This window comes from Ictalurus punctatus, chromosome 17, assembly GCF_001660625.3.
Source record: "Ictalurus punctatus breed USDA103 chromosome 17, Coco_2.0, whole genome shotgun sequence".
Taxonomy (NCBI): domain Eukaryota; kingdom Metazoa; phylum Chordata; class Actinopteri; order Siluriformes; family Ictaluridae; genus Ictalurus; species Ictalurus punctatus.
In genome coordinates, this window is record NC_030432.2 from 17,696,811 (window position 1) to 17,718,341 (window position 21,531).

A 21,531-nucleotide genomic window follows, 5' to 3' on the forward strand; every position below is an offset into this window, starting at 1 on the left:
TTTCTTCAAGATTAGGTCTCTAACAGTTACGTGGGTTCAACATTCAAATGATTCCCACCCATGTTCATGAAGCTCCACCACCAGGAACTGCAAAGGCCCACGGAGTATAATGTCTATAAAATGACTGACCTTGATTGACCTTGTTTTTGTACAATGAATTGTACAAAAAAAAATACTATAGCAGCTTTTAAAACAAAAAAGTCCTAAAAGCAGACAAAGAAACCCCAATTACACAAATAAAACAAAAATATTATACTTGGTCATTTAGTTATTGAGGAAAATGATCCAATATTGCATATTTGTGAATGTTAAAAGTATGCGAACCTCTAGGATTAGCAGTTTAATTTGAAGGTGAAATTAGTGTCAGGTTATTTCAATCAATGGGATGACCATCAGGTGTGAGTGAGCACCCTGTTTTATTTAAAGAACAGGGATCTATCAAAGTCTGATCTTCACAACACATCTTTGTGGAAGTGTATCATAGTAGGAACAAAGGAGATTTCTGAGGACCTCAGAAAAAGAGTGTTGACGCTCTTTTCAGGCTGGAAAAGGCTACAAAACCATCTCTGGAGAGTTTGGACTCCACCAATTCACAGTCAGACAGATTGTGTACAAATGGAAGAAATCCAACCACACACCCCTCTCCCTCAACCCACTACTTTAGCCACTCACAGATATCTACCTTGAGGACTTCTGATGATGTTTTAGGTATTATTCATGTAGATATATAGAAAATTCTAAAGGGTTCACAAACTTTCAAGCACCATTGTATCTCGATTTATCTTTGTAATAAGCCAGCTAAATATAGTAACATTTCTTCAAAATTTGTGCATAATATTAACTGTAATTTCTTGGCAACCAATAGAGGACTGGGTAAACAATTTGGAAGGTTCACTTGTCCAGTGGGTTAGATGAATTTATGATTTGTTTAGCAGTTAACCCTCTGAGATCATTCCAGTGTATTCTTCTCTTGGACATGTTTGTGTCTCCGTCCTAAATCTGTTCTAGCTTTTCTTTTCTTACTAGAAATAAAATGCTTGAAATAAGCTAAATTTTCAACCAATAGAATATGAATTTTTCAATTTCCAATATTATTATATATGTTTCATTGTAATCTCATAAATAAAAAAAATTTGATATATTTGCCAATATTCAAGATATCTTCATTGTTGGAATCAAGCAAACGCCACAATATTTGGGGCAGCTTGCAATTTTTCTTCATTACTGCAGATTTTCTGCAGATTTGGGCCAAGACGCATCATGTGACATCATCACAACGCACATTCAGCCAAAGCCATCTTCGATTCACGTGCCTCAAACATAAGTAGAGCTAAAAGGTCTCATTTGTATCAATTTCACCAATTCAAGTAATTTTCCACAAAAAAAAAAGCACAAAAAACTCTGAAAGTTGCATCACAAATTTTGCAAAAAGACAAATAAACAAAAAAACTAACAAATAAATAAATAAATATTTAAATATTTAAAAACACCGCAGCAGCAAAATCAAGCATTTTTGGCTGCAACAATCACAAAAATGGGAATACTTTTAATGAAAATCTTCTAATGTGAACTGTTTTTGGAGGCTGACCGAAGTGAAGACTTCTGTTGTTTGCTGGATGGTGGCGATCTTGCTCCAGTTCCACTTCTGAAAGAGGCGCACTCGTGTGGGGTTATGCAGCGTCGCAGAGGGATGTGTGCGGAAGAATGTTGGAAAACGTTGCCTGTTGGACAGTGCTGGAGAGCTGGAGCCATAGGAGAACTAGTCAAAGACAAATACACTGGTTAAGGCATGGTGTGATACAGATTTGGGTTGCAAGGCTACAACATTACAGCCATATTCATCTTCAGTAAGCAGTTTATCCTGGTCAGGGTCACGGTGGATCCAGAGCTTATCTTGGGAATATTTGGCACAAGGCAGGAGAATTCGCCCCAGACGGCACCAAGCACATACACATTCACACACTCATTCATACCTATGGGCAATTTAGCATAGCTAATCTGCCTATATGACCACAAAAGAAAGCCACACAGACATTAACCCGAGTCCAGGATCAAACCAGCAAGCCTGAATCTGTGAGGCAGCCCTCTTTCAACAAACAGCAACAATCTTTCAACAAACTGTAAGAGTTGATTCATGTCAACCCAGTGTGGCCAGATGTTTTCTTATGCCTTAATAAATAATTCACTGCATGATTACATTGTCTGGCATACAGTAAACCGATACTCGCTTGCTACAGGATGTGGGTTTGACGTTAATTATATTCCAAGGGGACCTGTAACTGAGTTATGAATTTTAAAAGTCAATGTATCAACAGCAGAAAAAGTGAGACGCTCTGCTGTCACCGTTTCAAAACTACAGGCCTGGCTCTTCTATTGCCTGAATAATGCATGAGCCAAACTTTCATTGATAAAAAAAATGTGACAAACTCATTCAAACTAATGCCTTAATAAATAATTCACTTTGCAGCTACATTGTTTAGCATACCGTACACCGATACTCGCTCACCATAGCATGCCAGTGTGACGCTAATTATATTCCACAGGGAACTGTAACAGAGTTAAGAATTTAAAAAAAAAAAAAGAGTCAATGTATCAGTAGCAGAGAAGCTGAGACACTGCTGTCACCTGGATGCTTTGCTTTCGTGTTCCCTCAGCATAACCGTTACTGACAAAAATGTGACAAACTGATTCACTGAAGAGAAATCTGCAATAATATAATGTATATGAGGCATCCTTAAAATCTGCAAGGATGTGAAGCATTAATGGGAAAATTCATGGCGTATTACTATGATGCACCACTAAAGCAGATTTGAGGAAATTACTTGAAAATGACTTACTAATTCAAAACTCAGAGGGTGCCCATCAACAGAAAGCAATTAATTTTAAGTTAATCTCTTTCCCAGTTTGTGACACGTTCTCCTTCTTTCCCTCATTCTCTCCAATTTAGTCTTCAACTTTCTCTGCGTGTTCTCTCTTTGATTTCTTTTTCTTTCTTTCACAAATTAAAAGACACGGACAGTTCACATTTATATGAGCACTGACAATGTTATAACATATCTAAATATCATTACATATTTACAACACTAACATAAATATAGAAAGGAGCTGTAGATAAACACAGCACAAGAAAATTCATTACTGGTTGACAAGTTGAGCTCTTACAGATTCAGCCCCAGATTAAGAGTGTAATCTATTTTTACACAAGGCATAGCATTGGAGATAAACAGAGCACACAAAGAGAAACATACCACTATAAGGTTCCACATGCGAGCTGCTTCAGCCACTAGTGTAGAAACAGAGCTGCACCCTGGCATCAGGACGATTTTTATCGGCTCTGTGTAGAGGAGGTCGTACAGGAGCTTCGTGGCTTCCCCTGGGTCACACTGAGACAGAGATAGAGACAAAAAGATACAGTATAAACAATGCTACACAAGGTAAACATGTCTGTAATTCATTTTTCAGATTTGGGTATATGTACAGCCTATGATTTAACATCATCTCATGCTTGCAGATTCACAACAATATGTTTAGTCATATGTAACTATGAACACGATTCATAAAAAAGTAACAGAAGAGGAGATCAAGCCGGTTCAAACTAAATCTGATCACGTCTCCCTTACACACTGTGTAGTTTGTGGTCCAGGTGATTTCCTGTATGCCTGGAAACCAGCACAGTTTGGCGATTTCACAGCTCTTACACACCAACATTACTTCATAATTATGTGAAAATTTGAAAGCCAGATGTCTGAGAAGGAAATTTATCAAACTGTGCTAGCCTCCAGACATTAACTGTTAACTACTGCTCTTAAGAAAGCCTTTGAAGAGCTGGAAAATATATGTACGTAAAAAACTAATCTTTTTTGCTGTTACTGATGACCACAGAAATTTGATTTCCGTTCATCCCAGCATTAGGCTAGAAAAAAAAAACTTCTGAAAGCCTAGAACTTTCTGGTTTGGGGTTCAGTATGGTTTTCTTAGCTATTTGTAATCAACGTACAAGGAGGGAAATGCTGCTGTTTTCGATCAACTGTTATTAGAAAGGAGTGCTAATCAGTGATACTCAGTGAATAAAATCATTGAACTACTTGATTTAAAATGTAGCAACACTCCCATCTCACTACTGTGAAACATAGTTAAACCAATAGATTCGCTACAACATCCTGGACATTTCTCAGACGTGTTCATTTCATCACAGCAACAGTGCAAACACTTGCTTCAATTTCCACTGCATTAAAAGTCCCTGCACAACCGCTTCCTAGGTAACAGGCTAGGTTTCTTTCTCAGAAAATGACTTTTCAGAACAGTTTCCTCCCAGAAGTGCTTTTCCGTCTTGTTAGAGACTACAGAAGTCTGTTCATATAAAGCATAAAGCAGCCTTTAAGGATTTGGCTCAATGGCTCAACAGTAGCTCTGACTCACAACAAATAAGAAGGTGACTGTCTTGAAGGACAGCACTTACTGAAATGGTGATTAAAAAGGATCATGGGTGTTTAATTTCTCATTGTATTTCTTTGCCTGCATGTGTTCATGGCAGACATTTTATATCCTTTCCATTAATTCCACAATGTTGTCTCGAAACAAAAAGAAAATTAAGTGATTAATTGATTGATCTCATTTGCTTCTTACTTTTCCCTGATCACTAGACAGAGATACACCAAATCAAACATTTCCATTTTCAATATGATACTGATATCAGAGCTCTGCGTATAGGTTGGTACTGATCCAATATCATCGTCACAGTAACCAAGCTGACTCTCTCCTACAGTAGCTTTTCTTGCCAAGTGTTGCAAAACATCAGAGATGTGACATCAATGTGTTTTGTGCTCACTGTGGTCCTCTCATGCAAGCTCTATGTCGTGTCAATCAACATCGCCACATAAAATGTCAATTAATTTTTTAGAACGATATTGGCCCACAATATCTATATTTAATTCATATCACACTGCTATCACTGTTTTTCAGCATCTATCATCCTTTTTACACAATAGGCTTTACTGGTTGGTGAAAAACATAGAACACTCTTTCCCCCACCTCCTAATTCTCTGGGGATCAGGCTTTTTATTCAGCACACAGTCTAAGCCTAGTCATGGTCTACAGACTGAGCCGCAAACAACTGTGTTCTGAGTTCAACGTTGCTATTGCTAAATGACAACACCTATTTATAATGCCAGATGGTACTGACAATTATTAGTTAAGTCTAATGACGAGGGGGTAATTAATATTTAAACAACCTCTCAATAAGGTGCTCTAAATAAGATTGTCTAGGTTGACTACGAATGCAGCATTACATCACAGTTTCAAAAATTATAAAATTAACTGTCCATGGAGACTGGGTTGTCAATTTATTTTTTGCAATCAGGAACCCCTTTAAATTAAAATATCACAAGATTTATTTCATGATTATTATTTATCTGTGTACTATAATATTCTGTCTATATTGAGCATTAGAGCTTTTTAATTCCTGAGCTTTCCACCAACATAACACACTGGTCCAAGCTGACATTATTTAAAGCCTACTTGTTTTTGAGTTCTTAACGTTTGGATGAAGAGTTTCACATGTATTATGTATGCATCTATTGTATCTCTGCTGTCAGCTCCAATTATTGGTGTGTTATTTCAATGCTTTGATACGTAGCAGGAAACACTGATGTGTATGAATAAAGCATGTATTTGGATATGGTAATGCTACCCAATGCAATCTGGGAACAACAGCTGCCAATTAAAAACACAGAGACGCTCAGAAGCACCTCTTCATGTCTGTCTTTCTGTCGCCCTACCTATACCCCTGTCTCTCTTCATCACAGTTCATAATTGATCAAAGTGTGAGATTTGATCATCATGACAGCAGCATGGGACAGAGAGAGGGACAGAGAGAGAGAGAGAGAGAGAGAGAGAGAGAGAGAGAGAGAGAGAGAGAGAGTTACTACTCACATCATTCCCAATCAATAATATTCCACCATAAACCTTAATAAGTCATATACATTATAGTGATCAGGATTTTTTTTTGGTTAATAAATCAAATTGTTCATTATTATTAATAACTCATTCATACTCCTTGCTCAAACATATTGCTATTGTGAACCAAATGTTTCACCTGAAAAATAAAACCGGGCCTAATGCTAGCTACTAAATTAGGGATTAGGACTAAATTCATTATTTGGAATGACCAGATAATGTTTTCTAAACAGATACACATACAGATGCATATTTTTCATTTCACAGACCATCTGATTCAGACTAGTGGTGCCCATCATGAGTAGAACTCCCTGGGATGATTTATTTATTTATTTATTTATTTTAAAGTCACCCGAGCAGGTGGTTTTCACTTTCGTGCAGGTGAGTGATCGGATGAAGCTTGCGGGCACGAATAAGCAGTCAGATATTTTGGGAAACAGAAAAAAGTAAATTCATTAGAAAATGTCACGAGCAGGTACAAACTAATATAATTAAAATAGTCCACACATACTTCTATTTTTTTTTTAATCATGTTTAAATCTGAATACAGACACATAAGAATATTTGGTGCACTAAAGAGATACAGATACAGATAGTGGCACTGCATTATGTTAATACTACTAACCAAACTTAGCGAATATTAATGCTGAACCAATAGTTTGATCATTATGATATACTTTCACAGGCGCCTTTCACATAAAACACTAAGAATATGTAGATGCAAATTAATGAGCTAATGAGCTATGCTGTCACTGAGCTGTCCATAAGCTAAGTTTTGAATGGTGCACTAGCTAGCTAGTTTACTAGCTTAGCTAATGCCACTGATCAACAAAATTGTAGCTGTTAAGGCATACTTTGACAGGTTTGGCTGCTGTTAAATAAATCACTAAACATGTCTATTATTTACAAATGCAAATTAGTTTATAGCACTTAACTACCCAGCTAGCCATACATGAGATAACAGGAGGACATGGATGCTCTTCCAAATTTTTTATTAAATGTATAGTCATCGATCCTGGTAAAGAGAAAAAAAAACACAAACAATACATTATTCTACATAGAAAGTTGTTTTCTACTTGATATTGTTTAGATTGTTTGAATCGTGTTTTAATTAAAATGTCATGCTCAGGAGTGCTTTAAACAAAAACACATTTCTCATTTATCCTGCACAAGAGGATGAAGCAAAATTAGTAGGCATCTAATAAAAAATTTAGATTTTTACAGTGAGAAAAATTTTACCAACAGCCCACTGCTGCCAGCTTAATGAGACTGTTAGGGGTTTTTATTTATTTATTTATTTTTTATTTATTTATTCTATTTGCATGAACCTACTTTTGCCAATGTACCTCAGAACATATACAAGCAATTCAATACACAATCTACAAATGCAATATTTTCAAAACAGGTTTTGACTGGTTGAAGCAAATCACAGTTTCACATTGCCTACAGCACATTTTAAATAGATTAAACAATCTGTTTTCAAGGTTTAATTGAACTTTTGGAGTAAAGAATTCAAAGTGCAAGAGGCATAATCTACTGGTGAGGATGAGACACACTCACAGGAAGTGATGCAAAATAATGTGTGAAGATCTGTGTTTTTACTTTCAGATTTTAAACTCACCATCCAAGACATTAATCAACACTAATCAAATGTCATATTAAATTGACAAATTAGAGAGACAATATTGCTCTGTGGAAACATTGCTATGCGTGATAATTACTTGTTTGAAAAGGATTAAGAAAATCAACTCACGTATTCTGGGCCCTTTGAAGAATAATTAAAAGCAAGCCCAAATCAAATCTTTTTTTTTTTTTGTAATTACTGTTCTGACACCAAAAGCTATTTAGATTACAATCTTCTTTCGGTATGCAGCATTTCCCTCTCGAGCCTCTCAAGGAAAGAAAACAATCATATAATACCCGTATGCATTTAAATGTCACTGGCCTAAAGCATTCTGAAGCTTAAAGTTAAACATTTAAACATGTTTTTATAACCACCTTTTTTCTCTGAATTTAGGATTTGAGTGTGCAGACTGATCTAACTGTGAAAACTGACACCCCAGTGAACTTGTTTTAAAACACAGAAGGAGCTGAAAAGGTCATTGGAAGATGACGTAGAATTAAACATGACAGAAGTTTTCTTAACTCACAAAAAAATATATATTATATATATATTTATATATACACACATACATACACACATACATACACACATACACACACACACACACATCACATCCTTATATGCAAATGCAACAAGGTTCATTTTGCATATGTTGCACATTGTTGCATAAGTAAACACCTCATTACCAGGAAATAGTCGGGCAGGTATGATTGGGGACATTTCCTATGTATATATTTGCACAAGGATGAGACAAATGAAAACCTTATTTTTTAATTTTGCATTATTCGTTGCAATCAAATTGTATTGTTTTTCTAAATAATCTCAAATTTGTTCAATGCAAGTGTTTCAGCACTTAACGAGGGTCTGGATTCCCCTAAGGAAAAAAAAATAAATAAATAGGTTTACATGAGTCACACTCATTTAATCTAAATTTCTTTCTTTCTTTTTTTTTTTTTTATAACTCAGTAATGATGTTTTGTTTCTGGTCATTTTTAACAGAAAAATATTCTATGCACTGTAACTGTAAAATAATCATCATCATCATCATTATTAAAAAAAAAAAAAACATACAAATTGGGCAACTATCTTTGTCTCTGACAGTGTATATTGCTGGCTTTTACCATATATGAGCAAATTTAGATCACATTAAACTCTTAGTGGCCAGTTGCTATTTTTCTTCAGAATTGTGCACCAATATATATCAATCATCCATAAAATTAAAACCACTGACAGGTGAAGTGAATAACATTGATTATGTCATTACAAGGGCACTTGTCAAAGGGTGGGATATATTAGGCAGCAAGTGAACAGTCATTTCTTGAAGTTGATGTGTTGGAAGAAAAATGGGCAAGTGTAAGGATCTGAGTGACTTTGACAAGAGCCAAATTATTATGGCTAGAGGACTGCAGGTCTTATGGGGTGTTCCTGTATGCAGTGATTACTACCTACCAAAAGAAGGAAGGACAACTGGTGAAATGGTGACAGGGACATGGGCGCCCAAAGCTCAACGATGCGTGTGGGGAACAAAGGCTAGCCCGTCTGAAGAGCTGCCACAGAAGAGCCACTGTAGCAAAAACTGCTGGCTTTGATAGAAACGTGTCAGAAGACACAGTGCATTGCAGCTTGGTGCGTATGGAGCTGTGTAGAGCAGACCAAAAGCACCTACAGTGGGCATGTGAGCATCAGAACTGGACCATAGAGGAAAGTGGCCTGGTCTGATGGATCACATTTTCTGTTACATCTTCTGGATGGCCAGATGCATGTGTGTCTCTGACCTGGGTAAAAGATGCCACCAGGATGCACTATGGGAAAAAGGCAAGCCAGCGGAGGAAGTGTGATGCTCTGGGCAATGTTCTGCTGGGAAACATAGGGTCCTGGCATTCATGTGGATGTTACTTTGACACGTACCACCTACCTAAACATTGTTGCAACCACGAACCCCACTTCATGGCACCGATATTCCTTAATGACAGTGGCCTCTTTCAGCAGGATAATGTGCCCTGCCACACTGCAGACATTATTCAGGAATGGTTTGAGAAACATCACAAAGAGTTCAAGGGGATGTGCTGCACAAACAAGTCAACAAACAAGCCTGAGACCCCACCAAGCAACTCGCAGGACTTAAAGGATCTACTGCTAACGTCTTGGTGCTAGATACCACAGCACACATTCAGAGGTCTTGTGGAGTCCATGCCTCAACAGCGGGTGGCACAAGCGGGACTTACACAATATTATGCAGGTGATTTTAATGTTATGCCTGATCTGTGTATATATGTTTTAAACCTTTTGTGTCTGTGGTTATGTTTTGCCAGTTTAGCTTCAAGATAAACTATTATTTACATGTCAAAGAAATACGTCAATGATGACATACTTATTTTACCGAATATATACCAGTTCCCTTGCTTTATTTGCAAAGCATCATTTGGTTTATATTGTGAAGCAATATAATATATTGCTCACTGTATAGAGTTTCATAAGGGAACAATAATCATATAGCAGTTAAAGTACTGTGCTTGCAATTGGAAAGTTATGAATTTAAAACCAAGACTGATAGACAGCCACTGTCTGACCCTTAAACAAGACTTTTAAGCCTCAACTGTTCAGCTCCATGCTTGGATTGTATTCCGTCTCACTTGTCAGTAAGTCAGTGCAGTGTGTAAATGTAAATGAAACAATCTCCAACTACTTGTTCCAGAATTTAGCCCAGGATGATTATTTGCTGTTTGTTCTGAAATACGAATATATTAGCTTTTACCTGTCACCACACACTAATCTGCCCAAGTATCGCCTCATATTATTGATGTAAAGATTTACAAAAATGCACTTCTGCGTGCACAGCGCTTTCATTGGTGCCTGTTGCCATGCCAACTTTCCTTTCCTTTTCCTCGCTCTTCATTACTGAGCGTGATTCTAGTGCAGAGTGCTCTCCGCCAAACTCAGACCTGCTGCAATCCTGCTCCAAAACAGCTCCCTCTCTGTTTACTGACCTAAAGCGATATTAATATACCTGTTCTCTAAAGTTCACAGTGAACACTTCTTGTTTCAATATTATGGTTGCTCACATTTTTTATTTTTGTTCCTGGTTTCCCCCCCTTACTCTTTTTACTCCCTCAGCATGATAAATTGAGACACTCACACAACTACGAGAGCTGTGTTTTTCACAGTGAAATGGAAAAATGTCCAGCAGCACCTAAGATGGTTTAATCAAAATGTTTCTCATAAAAAATAAAAAACATTACATGATGATTTAGTACCTTGATAGTAACTAAAGGTTCTTTATTCTACAGAGAGTCTGCTTGGTATTACCTAGAATCTTTATCATAAAGAATGATAATTGTGTGAAATCCCCTGAAGGAATATAAATATCATTAGCCAGTGTTATACCACAGTGCAGCTGAATTCTCAAATCTGATTAATTTTCTATAACAGCAGTTCTGACTATAAAGCCATCATTCAAACCACAGGTTTATATTAATGTATTTGTTTTAATGTTATTATTTCTATGTACTGTTATTTAACAACAAAAAAAAACCTTTCTTTAGCTTTATGCAGTGTTAGATCAGTTCTTATTACAATGTAGTAAGATGTTTATTTAACGTTTATGGAAGGAGTCTAGGGTGTCAGTTTAAATTTTGTCCAAAACTGGAGAGTCTTCATCTTGACAGGCTGTTTTTTTTGTCTTATTAAGTTAGAGAGACCGAGAGACCGAGAGCTCTCTGATAATGCATTTGATATACAAAGGAAAAATTTGAGCGTACATACTTGGTGTTTATGGATGTATTCTCCATCTCCTTATTATTATTATTATTATTATTATTATTATTATTAGCACTGCCATGTCTGTACTGGAAACCATTTAGAGTTTAGAAATGTGTGCATGCAGAACTCCTCAACTTTGTCACAACCTTACAGACTCCAGATGAGAAGGAGGAGAAGAAGGATGCATAGTGTTGCATCCTTCAGCCATAGGAAAAAGAAAAAAAAAGAAACCCTGGGCACTCTGCTGTAGTTTATTTTCCAAGTTGTGCCATATGGTTAGGTTACCCATGTTTGTAATATCCATTTTTATCATTCACAAATACAGGCCGAACAGTGGAAGTAGTTAATTAACTACATGAGATACCCAGTAATCAATATTTCTGCAGTGATGGAAATCTGGATAAAACTAAACAAGAATGCCTATTCACTCTCCTGTGTGTCTAATGCTAAGACCTGGTGTTACACTGTCATGTATTTCAAGCATTTATTGATGTAGTTTATCCGCAGATTTCCAATGTAAGTTGGGTTGGAGTTAATGGGTTTCCTCTTAATTTCTCAGCACAAGGAAATTATTGTAATCTGTGTGATCACACTAGCATGACAGAGATTAGGCTGGAAATGTTGGAGTAGCCTATTCTTTTACATTAACCTCTATACAAAAAAAAAAAAAAAACACACAACAACAACAACAACAAAAAAATCCACTACTATCCACCGAAATCTGTAACAATAGGCTGGTTGTGGTGAAGAATACTGACCGAGGACAAAGGGTCAGGTTTTTGACAGCGTAAAAACTATAAAGTTATCGTCTCACATTACACAGTAAACACTGAAAGTACTTCCAGGAACCATGTAACAAAGGTTTCTGTTTTTTTTTTTTTTTTTTTTTTTTTTAAATAAGAAACTCTAATGGTTCTTAGTGGAACCTTCTTCTTTTCTTTCTTTCTGTTTTTTTAAAGAGTGCATTAAGGTTTTTTATCCTTACCATGCTGTCGTAATAGATGAGCTCGAGTTCATAGTCGGGCAGGATGTCAGTGCGGTTGTTGACGAGCTCCAGTGCCATCTGCGCGGCGGGCAGACATGCTTGTCCCCCAGGCCATCCTCCGCTCATGGGGAACAGCGCGCCGATGTACAGCTTCTTCTTCCCTGCAACCGCACACGGCCAGGAGAGCAGTAATGTAAACCAACACAGCACAATTCTCAGCCACAGGCTCCTGAAATCACCCGGGTTCTCCATGGATGCTACCGAATTGTTGAAGAAGTGCGGAAACGCGTCACGTCTCCAGCACTAAACTACAATACAAACTGGTCTCAAGCGATCGGCGCGCGCTAACGCGAGTTTACAGCGCTACGCGGAGCTCTGCACGCGGAGCTCTGCGCGCGGCGCGGCGCGTTTTACTGCGTCCTGATTCAACTGCTATCATAATGATTTATGGACCGAATGTCACATAACATGTGCCTGGTTTCTAACCACGGTTCTATACATAAAACTAATATATGCATTCGCGTTAACGGGAAACGCGACCAGGGAAGTTCTCACCATGCGACAGCTGAAGTAGCCTACTTAAATAACCGAAACCAACACGCGCATAATTACCCAGAAACATCAGCCAGCAACTCGCGCGTGCATGCATCAGCTGGATCCAATCAGCGGCACTCTGGGCAATATTTAATTATTACTGTAATAAATCACTAACGCACTCCTGCAGTCTAATCTAAATCTGCGGGTCAGAGCGAGAGACGTGATCATCGAGTTTGAACTCTACAGCGTGCTATTCAGGGGTTTGAGCAAAATATTGGGGGGGGGGCAACTCGGTCTAATCCCTTAATCCGGTAAAACGGAGATGAAAAAAGAAAACAGCAAGCAGCAAACTCTGAGCAAGCAGCATTAGAGAAGTACAGCATTGTTGAAGGAGGGCATCGCTATATATATTTACACAGGGGGGGGGGGGGGGTGGAGAGAGGGGGGGAGAGAGAGACAGAGAGGGAGAGGGGGGGAGAGAGAGAAAGAGAGAGAGGCAGAGATGCACAGAGATAGTGTGTAAATTGTGTCCACATTTCAGGTCATATTGTCCCCTGTCTTATTAAAGTTATTAAAGTCTCTCTGTATGCTTTTGGTAAATGATCTCTTAAAGGAAAATTCCACCCTGAAACATGTTAAATATTTATATTGAAATTTTTGTGATGGGCTTGACCATTCTGGTGCTAATTTGTTGCTTGATGCTCACTCACTTTCAGTAATCACGTTATCCTGCTCCGGGTCCTATCCCAGGATCCCAGGATAACGGCGTGTGAGGCAGGAATACCCCCTGGATGCAACACTGGTCCATCACAGAGCACCATGTACACACACATTCACTCACATCTAAGGTGCAATTTATTTTAGTCGATCCACCTACTGGCATGTTTTGGGGAAATAAGAGGAAACCAGAGAACCCAGGGGAAACTCATGGAGAACCTGATCAAAAACTCCACACAAGCTCAGGATCCAACCCAGGACCCTGGAGCTGAGAGACGGAAGCACCACCTGTGCCTTGGTTGACCTCTTTTCTTTTTTCCTGCGAGACATTAGAGGTTGTCTCCTGCTAGGTATCTACTAGGAGAAAAGAATTGGAGAATGGATCTCAGACGTAAGGGATAACGGTTAAGCAGTTTTCGCTATTAGCTCCTGAAAATAATAGAGCAAGAGCTTCTTTTCATATTCACCATATTTCAGCCACATTCAAGATCATATTAATGAGAAATCCAACATAGAAGTGGAGACAGTGCACATCAGCCTCAATGTTCAGAGTCTTGGCTTGCCTAATTAGTGATCTCTGAGATGAAAAGCACAATGGCGTCAATGCTGGTAAGAAAGAAAAGCAAGAAACTTTTGGAAGCTGACCTGTTTCAGCAGAGTGACATTGTGAGTAATGTAAGAAACTGTTAACCAATGTGAAAATAGAGCAACATTCCAATGAACGGAAACTAAATTTAGAATTTAAAATCATGGTTGCTGCTGAACATCACGTGTTAATTATATGCAAGATTAATACGCAAGTCATTCAGGGTGGATTTTATCTTTAAGGTGTCCTCAAATAAGGTTGTTCATCCCTCTTAAACCCTGTCAAAGTCAAACTTCATGACTGCTCAAAGTATTGTAATATTTACAAAGCTATCATTCTTTTTTATTAAAGCAATTTTAAAAATATGCTGTTTTCCTGAATAATTATTTCACCTAGGTCCTGAAATGGTGTCATATAATTACACATATTGTCAAAAATAATGTATAGTTATGAGTAGACCACTATGCTTACAACACCACACATTCACACCGCATCCATTTACTGGTAATACAATTCTCTATTGCTTGTTATTCACTGTTTCCCCGTTATTCAGTCCATACAGGATTTCATGGAGGGGTTTTTGTGATTGTTGCAGCCAAAAATGCTTGATTTCACTGCGGATTTTTTCAAAATTTACGATGCAACTTCCGAGTTTTTCATGCTTTTTTTGGCGGGAAAACTACTTGAATTGGAGAAATTGCAATTGCACAAAATTATTTGCACAGTCTTTCGCTGTAGTGTTTGTTGGTAAATGAGACCTTTTTAGTTGTACTTATGTTTGACGCACGTAAATCGAAGAGGGCTTTTTCTGAATGCGCGTTGTGATGATTGATAATGTCACATGATGCATCTCGGCCCACACCTGCAGAAAATCTGCTGTAATTTTGAAATTCTTCTGAATATTGCAGATTTTGAAAAATTGTGAAATCCTGGAGGGACTGTTTTTTCACTATATCTGACCAATAACCCGCGTACATGCCTGTGCATTTACTGATGCAATTCTGCTTATTAAATTTGAAACTTTATATAATTAATCTAAAGTTTTGAAAAAAAAAGAAAGAAAGAAAGAAACCCGGAAAACCACACAGAGCTAGATGCACAGGTTCCTTATGAAGACCGTACAGACTTAATTCAACACAGGAGATTTTGCTGTATACCTGCATGGAACAGCTAGAACATTTGTGCAAAATACAATACAGTAAATACTGTATTTCAGCACAGACCATATACTTTAGCTTGCAGAAACATAAATATCTTATTTGTTTTATATGTGACCTTAGAACAGTTTGAATAATTCAATTCAGAAAGTTCAGAAGAGTATTGCATAATCAGTCAATACCACCTTTTCCCTTTCTTTTCACAACTCTCTCTCTCTCTCTCACACACACACACACACACACACACACACACACACGCACACACTGTCGAACACAACCAAGCTTACACAGATAAACAATCAATCTCTCATACCATTACCAGCGGCACCACACAGCATGCTCCTCTCCAATAAATCAAGTAGCAACCTACATGATCTCTGTCAAATAACTGATATTGACGGGAAAATGTAGGCTCATTTCCCTCATGGTTTTGTGTTCATGTCTTGAAGTCACTACAGCATAAAGCCACTGAAACACCTAATGCATTTTCTTTATGCTCTTTTGCTTTCTGCTCAGGCTTGTGGGACAAAATAGCTGCTCGTTCAGGTACTGTAGCTGACAGACACCCGTCAGTGTTCGAGCTCTAGAGAAAACACACTCGCTGTAAGCATATGCTACCGGATCATATTATATGATATCATGACACATGAAAACCATTAATAAGGCACATACACTGCAGCAATGTGCAAGACTACAATAAGTGTTGTGCAAACTGACAGAATGAGATTTCTGTAGTGTGTGTGTGATTATCACTGACAAGAATCTCTACACAGTTCTCTGTACTGAGAAAGAAACATAAAAACCTGTTTACTCACAACTTACTTATAATGGAAGTCTCAGGGGTGGAAAAAAAAAAACATTCACAAAGAACGCTTTAATTCAGGGGTTCTCAAAGGCAGTAATACAAATTCCATGGACTCCTTTAGCACAGAACATTATTTTAAATGTGTACAGTAATATATTACCTCTTTATAAGAATCGTAAGGCTTTTCATTCCTAAATTTTCCACTGACAGAACGTTAGGTACAAGTGACAATCATTTGTAGGCCAACTTGTTTTGTTTTGATATTTGGCTTAAACGCATTCAATTCCAGGGAGCACTTTAACATGCTGATCACATTAACAGCTCACAAAAATATACAATAGCTTTTAATAATGGTGAGTTGAGATTTGGATCCGGTGGATCCGGAGCCTATCCTGGGAAAACTGGGTATGAGGCAGGAATCAATTCAATTTTATTTGTATAGCGCTTTTTACAATGAACATTGTCTCAAAGCAGTTTTAAAACCCTGGACAGAAAGCCAACCCATCACAGTGCCCCATGCACACACATTCACACACTCATTCACACCTAGGGGAAATTTACTCAGCCAATCCACCTATTCTTATGCTTTTGGGAGGTGAGAGGAAACCAAAGAACCCAGAGGAAACCCAAACAGAGACGGGGGGGAACATGCAAAGAAACTCCACACCTGAGCTCAATGTCGAACCAGGAACCCTGGAGTTGTGATCCAACAAAGCTATTCACTGCATTAATGAGTTCTGCAGTCAAAGTTATTCATAAATTTGGTTGTAAATCTGTATAGTTAGTCCTTTCAGAAATGGGACATGGGGGAAATTTTATTGTTTTTTTTACTTTATTTCTCCAGTGTTTAGTGCTTATATAAAAGTACATGAGACCAGTCTTCCTGTTTCATTCTATTACTAGAGGGTTAGGCTGTAGTTTTGAGTTAACATTATATAGTCATGATTTTTTATTTATTTATTTATTTATTTATTTTTCAGAATTGAATAACTGGCGAAGACTTTGACATATTTTGTGGGGGAGATTTTTGGTCTTTTTTAAAAAAAAAAAAAAAAAAAAAAAAAAAAATTCTAATTAAAACCCCAGTAAATGCATGCTAACATTCATATCATTTACTTCTACTAATTTACTCGCAGAATTTTTATATAATCAATCTAGTGTATGCAAAACTTCCATTACAAGTACAGGATAATCACACAGATACTACAGATGCAATACATGGAAATTAGGTTAAAAAAAAAAAAACCCTATTCATTTAGGCTCTCAATTTGTATTTATTAAAAATTCAATATTAGAGTGTTGTTTTTGGTTAAAAATATCCACATCTCATATTTAATCCTATATGTCTATCATCTGACTTATTAGCACACACGAGAGAGTACAAGGTTCACACCAGGTGGGCTGCCCTTTAAAAGGTGGCCATCGCCTTTCCTGAGCTGCTCTGGTGACATTTGGTGCCTCTGCCTGCGCCCCCCTACTCTCTCTCGCTCTTTCTCGCTCTCTCTCTCCCTCTCTCTCCCTCTCTCTATGTGTCTGAGCTTAATTCAAATTTCTCCACATGCCAGTCATGAATTATTTACTCCTGATCTTTAGTTGATATTTAATGAAAGAACACCAAGTGACATCTACCACGAAGCTAGATAATTACTAAGAGCTAAGAGATCTCACTGTGCCCAACACGCCTAACTACCGTCATACAGTCAGCTCCAGAATTACTGGCACCTTTCATAAAAATAGGCAAAAATGGTGGCACAAAAACATTGCATACTATCATGGAACATTTCCACTCACATAATTTAAAAAAACCTACATTTACAGTAACAAAAACAATTACTTTACTTAAGCAATATTTGTATGTGCATATGTTGCAGAATTATTAAGAATGCTTAAGCAAAAAAAAAAAAAGGAATATCTTAGACAAATTGTCATCTTTAAAAATGTATATAGTTGAAATAATTGCTCTCAGTATTCAGAAATTCTAAACTCTCTGCTTCATTTGTTCAAATACTACCAAAGTCAAGATCTACTAGCAGCTGTAGCAGCAATAAATCCATAATAATAATAATAATAATAAACAATTTATCTACAATCTCAGCAGCTACATTTATAGAACCATATGCATCAATTACACTATATGACCAAAAGTTTGTGGACACCTGACCTTGAGACCCATATGTGGGCCTTCCACAAACTGCTGCCATAAAGTTGGAAACACAGTTGTATAGGATGTCTCTGTATGCTGTATCATTAAGATTCTCCTCACTGGACTGAAGCGCAAACCTGCTCCAGCATGACATGGTCTATGAAAATATAGTTTGCCAAGGTTGGTGTGGAAGAACTTGAGTGTCCTGCACAAAGCCCTGACCTCAACCCCACTGAACACCTTTGGGATGAACTGGAACACTGACTAAACCCAAGCCTTCTTACCCAGCGTCAGCACCTGACCTCACTAATGCTCTTGAGGCTGAATGTACACAAATCCCTACGGCCACGCTCCAAAAACTAAGGAAAAGCCTAATAATAAATGGATTAAGAAAATGTGTTATTTAATAAAGATGGTTGATATAGTGAATGTTTCTGTAAGGAGCTGTACAGTACTGTGGAAAAGTTTTAGGAACCCAAAATATATTTGAATACAAATTTTGTCTTAGGTTTTTATTTTATTACTTTTTTCCCAATTTTTCCAACAAAAAAACAGTTATAGTCTCCAGAAGATCTTTGAAAGTTTCTCCAAGATGCTTAAAAAAATTTTACTTCAAAAAAACAGCCAATTTTCTTATAAAACTGCAAAGTGTACAAAAGACTGCTGATGCCTTTTTACAAAACCAAATACTGACCTAGTTTAGCTTGTTATTGCTTACTGTGCTTTATAATGGGTTTTTTTTTTTTTGATAGAAATATTTAATTACATTTTTTCTGAAGACATCTTTGCTTTCAGCATTTCTTGATATGTGCAGAAGACCTTTGCACAGTACTTTATATTTGCTATTTATGGAAGTAGTCTCCAGTGTCAGCGCTCTGTAAAGGTCAGTAAGCCCTAAAGACAGAGGAGTTGTCTCAGTGACCAGACAAGCTACATGTTTTATCTTATTAAAATCAGCAGAGAGAAAAAAGGGGCTGGTCATTGAGCAACTGTTTATAGCTGCTATAAGTGATAACAGGAATTAACTTATATCTCACAGATATTTTCTTAGTATTAATTATACTATAAATTCCTGAGGTCATTCATTAATAAATCGGGCCATTCCATCTCAAGTGGGCCAATACAGGTTGCTTGACCTTTTTTAATTTTCCTTTTTTTGATGATCTTTGTGTCAGGATACACAACAAATTTTGGTTATACAGCTGTTTACGGAAACCTCAACATCTCGGTTTAGGATGGTCCTATCACCTTGTAACAAAACTGATCTTTAGAGCACATTACAAGGTACATGAACATATATAAAGATTCCACACATTCCTGTAGCTATGTCTTACAACTTAAGTCCAAATGTAATGCACAAGATTGCTCACAGTTCCACTTTTAAGGTCAATTTATATTGGTAAGGGTCTCAAGGTACGTTCACACAGAGAGTGACTTGCAGCGACAATGCGACCAGAGACCGTTCATTTTCAATGAGATCTGCCGACTTCCGGCGACATGCGCAACGCGACCATTGGCGACCGGATGTGGGCGTGTCCAGCAACGCGTCAAAGGTGAGAAAAGTTTAACTTTATGCAAATTTGGAGCGACTTGGTGCAGCGACTACCAATGTGAGTGAAGAAGAGTGAGCACACGTCATCCATGGCCACCTGTGCTCTCTAGCAGAAGCAGCGCCATTGCGGTAGTGGCCAATTAGCTTAGCATTTATCAGGCAGGCGTGAATTAGCTAAAGGTGATCAATTGTTTAGCGTTCGGTGTGAAAGAACCTTCAGTCTTAATTTATTTACGGGATACCTATAAGCATAGTGTGTATGCAGAACATTTCAGGTATGAGACTTCTGTAATTTTTTAAAAATTCCCCTCAGATTCGGTTTGAATATTTCTGGTGGGGGACCAGATACGATCTTGAAATTTTCACAGAAGTCAGTCCTCTATACTAGCATTCTGCTGTAAAATTTGAGTTTGAGGTTCCACTGGTTACAGAGCTAGGGCTAGTAGAAATCTGGGGAAAAGCCTACTTTATTCATGAATTTTGAAATAATGAGCAGATGTAATATAAGCATAATAAATAATAAAAATGAACAGTATTTTACAGTAATTAAGTTTACGACTGACATACAATAACTAATGCTCGTCAAGGAGGTCTAAAATGTTACTACATTTGATATTGGCAACAGTGAAGCATGATCTATCTCAGGGTTCTTCAAATCTACAGAGTTTAGCTCCAAACGCACCCGTTTGTAATTTCATAGTAATCCTGAAGACCTTGGTTAGCTTGTTCAGGTGTGTTTGATTAGGGTTAGAGGTCAACTCTGCAGGACACTGGACATCGAGGGCCAGATTTGAAGAACCAACCTGATCCATCATGTTGGTATGTTTGAATAGATTTTATACAAATATGGAATTACAGTGTTCAGTTGAATGTTTTACAAATGAACAGAGCGGTGGTATTATTTCTCCTGTGATAAAAGCAACAAGTGCTTTTATAGCTCAGTTTATTGTTTCCTGAGCCACGATATTGAGGTTTCCGTAAACAGCTGTATAACAAAAATTAGTTAGAGTGCCATGACACAAAGATGGCCGTCGTAGTTAAACCAAGTAAAATTATAAAATATATATTATATATGTATATATATATATATATATATATATATATATATATATATATATATATTTGTATATATATATATATATATATATATATATATATATATATATATATATATATATATATAACTATATATAACACTGTGGTTTTGAAATGTCAATACATCGAGGTAATCACTCAAAACTAATTAGAAAAATGAAAAACGATCAAGCAACCAACTTTACAATTATAGGACCACTTGAGATGACCTGACCGAATTAAAAATTGCAATGGTTGGCAAATTGCTGTGGTATAAGAGGATATGCTCACAAAATGATAAATTCTCAAGAATATATTGAAAACTTGTTCAGTCAGGCATTTGGTAATTAAGCTCTCCCATTAGATAAAGAGAAATAAGGTAAATCACTACTTTGATGCACTCATTCAGGTTTGATGATGTTGTTGTGGAGGAAATCTGATGTCTCATGGTGCCCTCTTACCTGTGCTGCCTTCTGCCTCTAGCTTATTTCTCTTTATCTAAATGGAGAGCCTAATTACCAAATGCCTGACTGAACAAGTTTAGTTAAGCTGTTATATCTAGTCATGCCTGAATCTCAGCTTGCACTATGATTATCATATACACCATATGGCAAGTACTGTTCAACAATCTTGCTAA

General features: G+C 37.2%; 1 protein-coding gene across 3 annotated transcripts in view; it reads right to left on the minus strand.

The window, feature by feature from the left end:
- gabbr1a (gamma-aminobutyric acid (GABA) B receptor, 1a) overlaps positions 1 to 21,531 on the minus strand; it is a 63,151-nt gene that overhangs the window by 30,370 nt on the left and 11,250 nt on the right. For all 3 annotated transcript variants that reach the window (XM_047161191.2, XM_017491030.3, XM_017491032.3), the window contains 3 exons: positions 12,324 to 12,484; positions 3,249 to 3,383; positions 1,589 to 1,759 (listed from right to left, as the gene is read on the minus strand). In XM_047161191.2, coding sequence (XP_047017147.1) covers positions 1,589 to 1,759; positions 3,249 to 3,383; positions 12,324 to 12,484 — 467 coding nt within the window. The remainder of the gene's footprint in view (positions 1 to 1,588; positions 1,760 to 3,248; positions 3,384 to 12,323; positions 12,485 to 21,531) is intronic.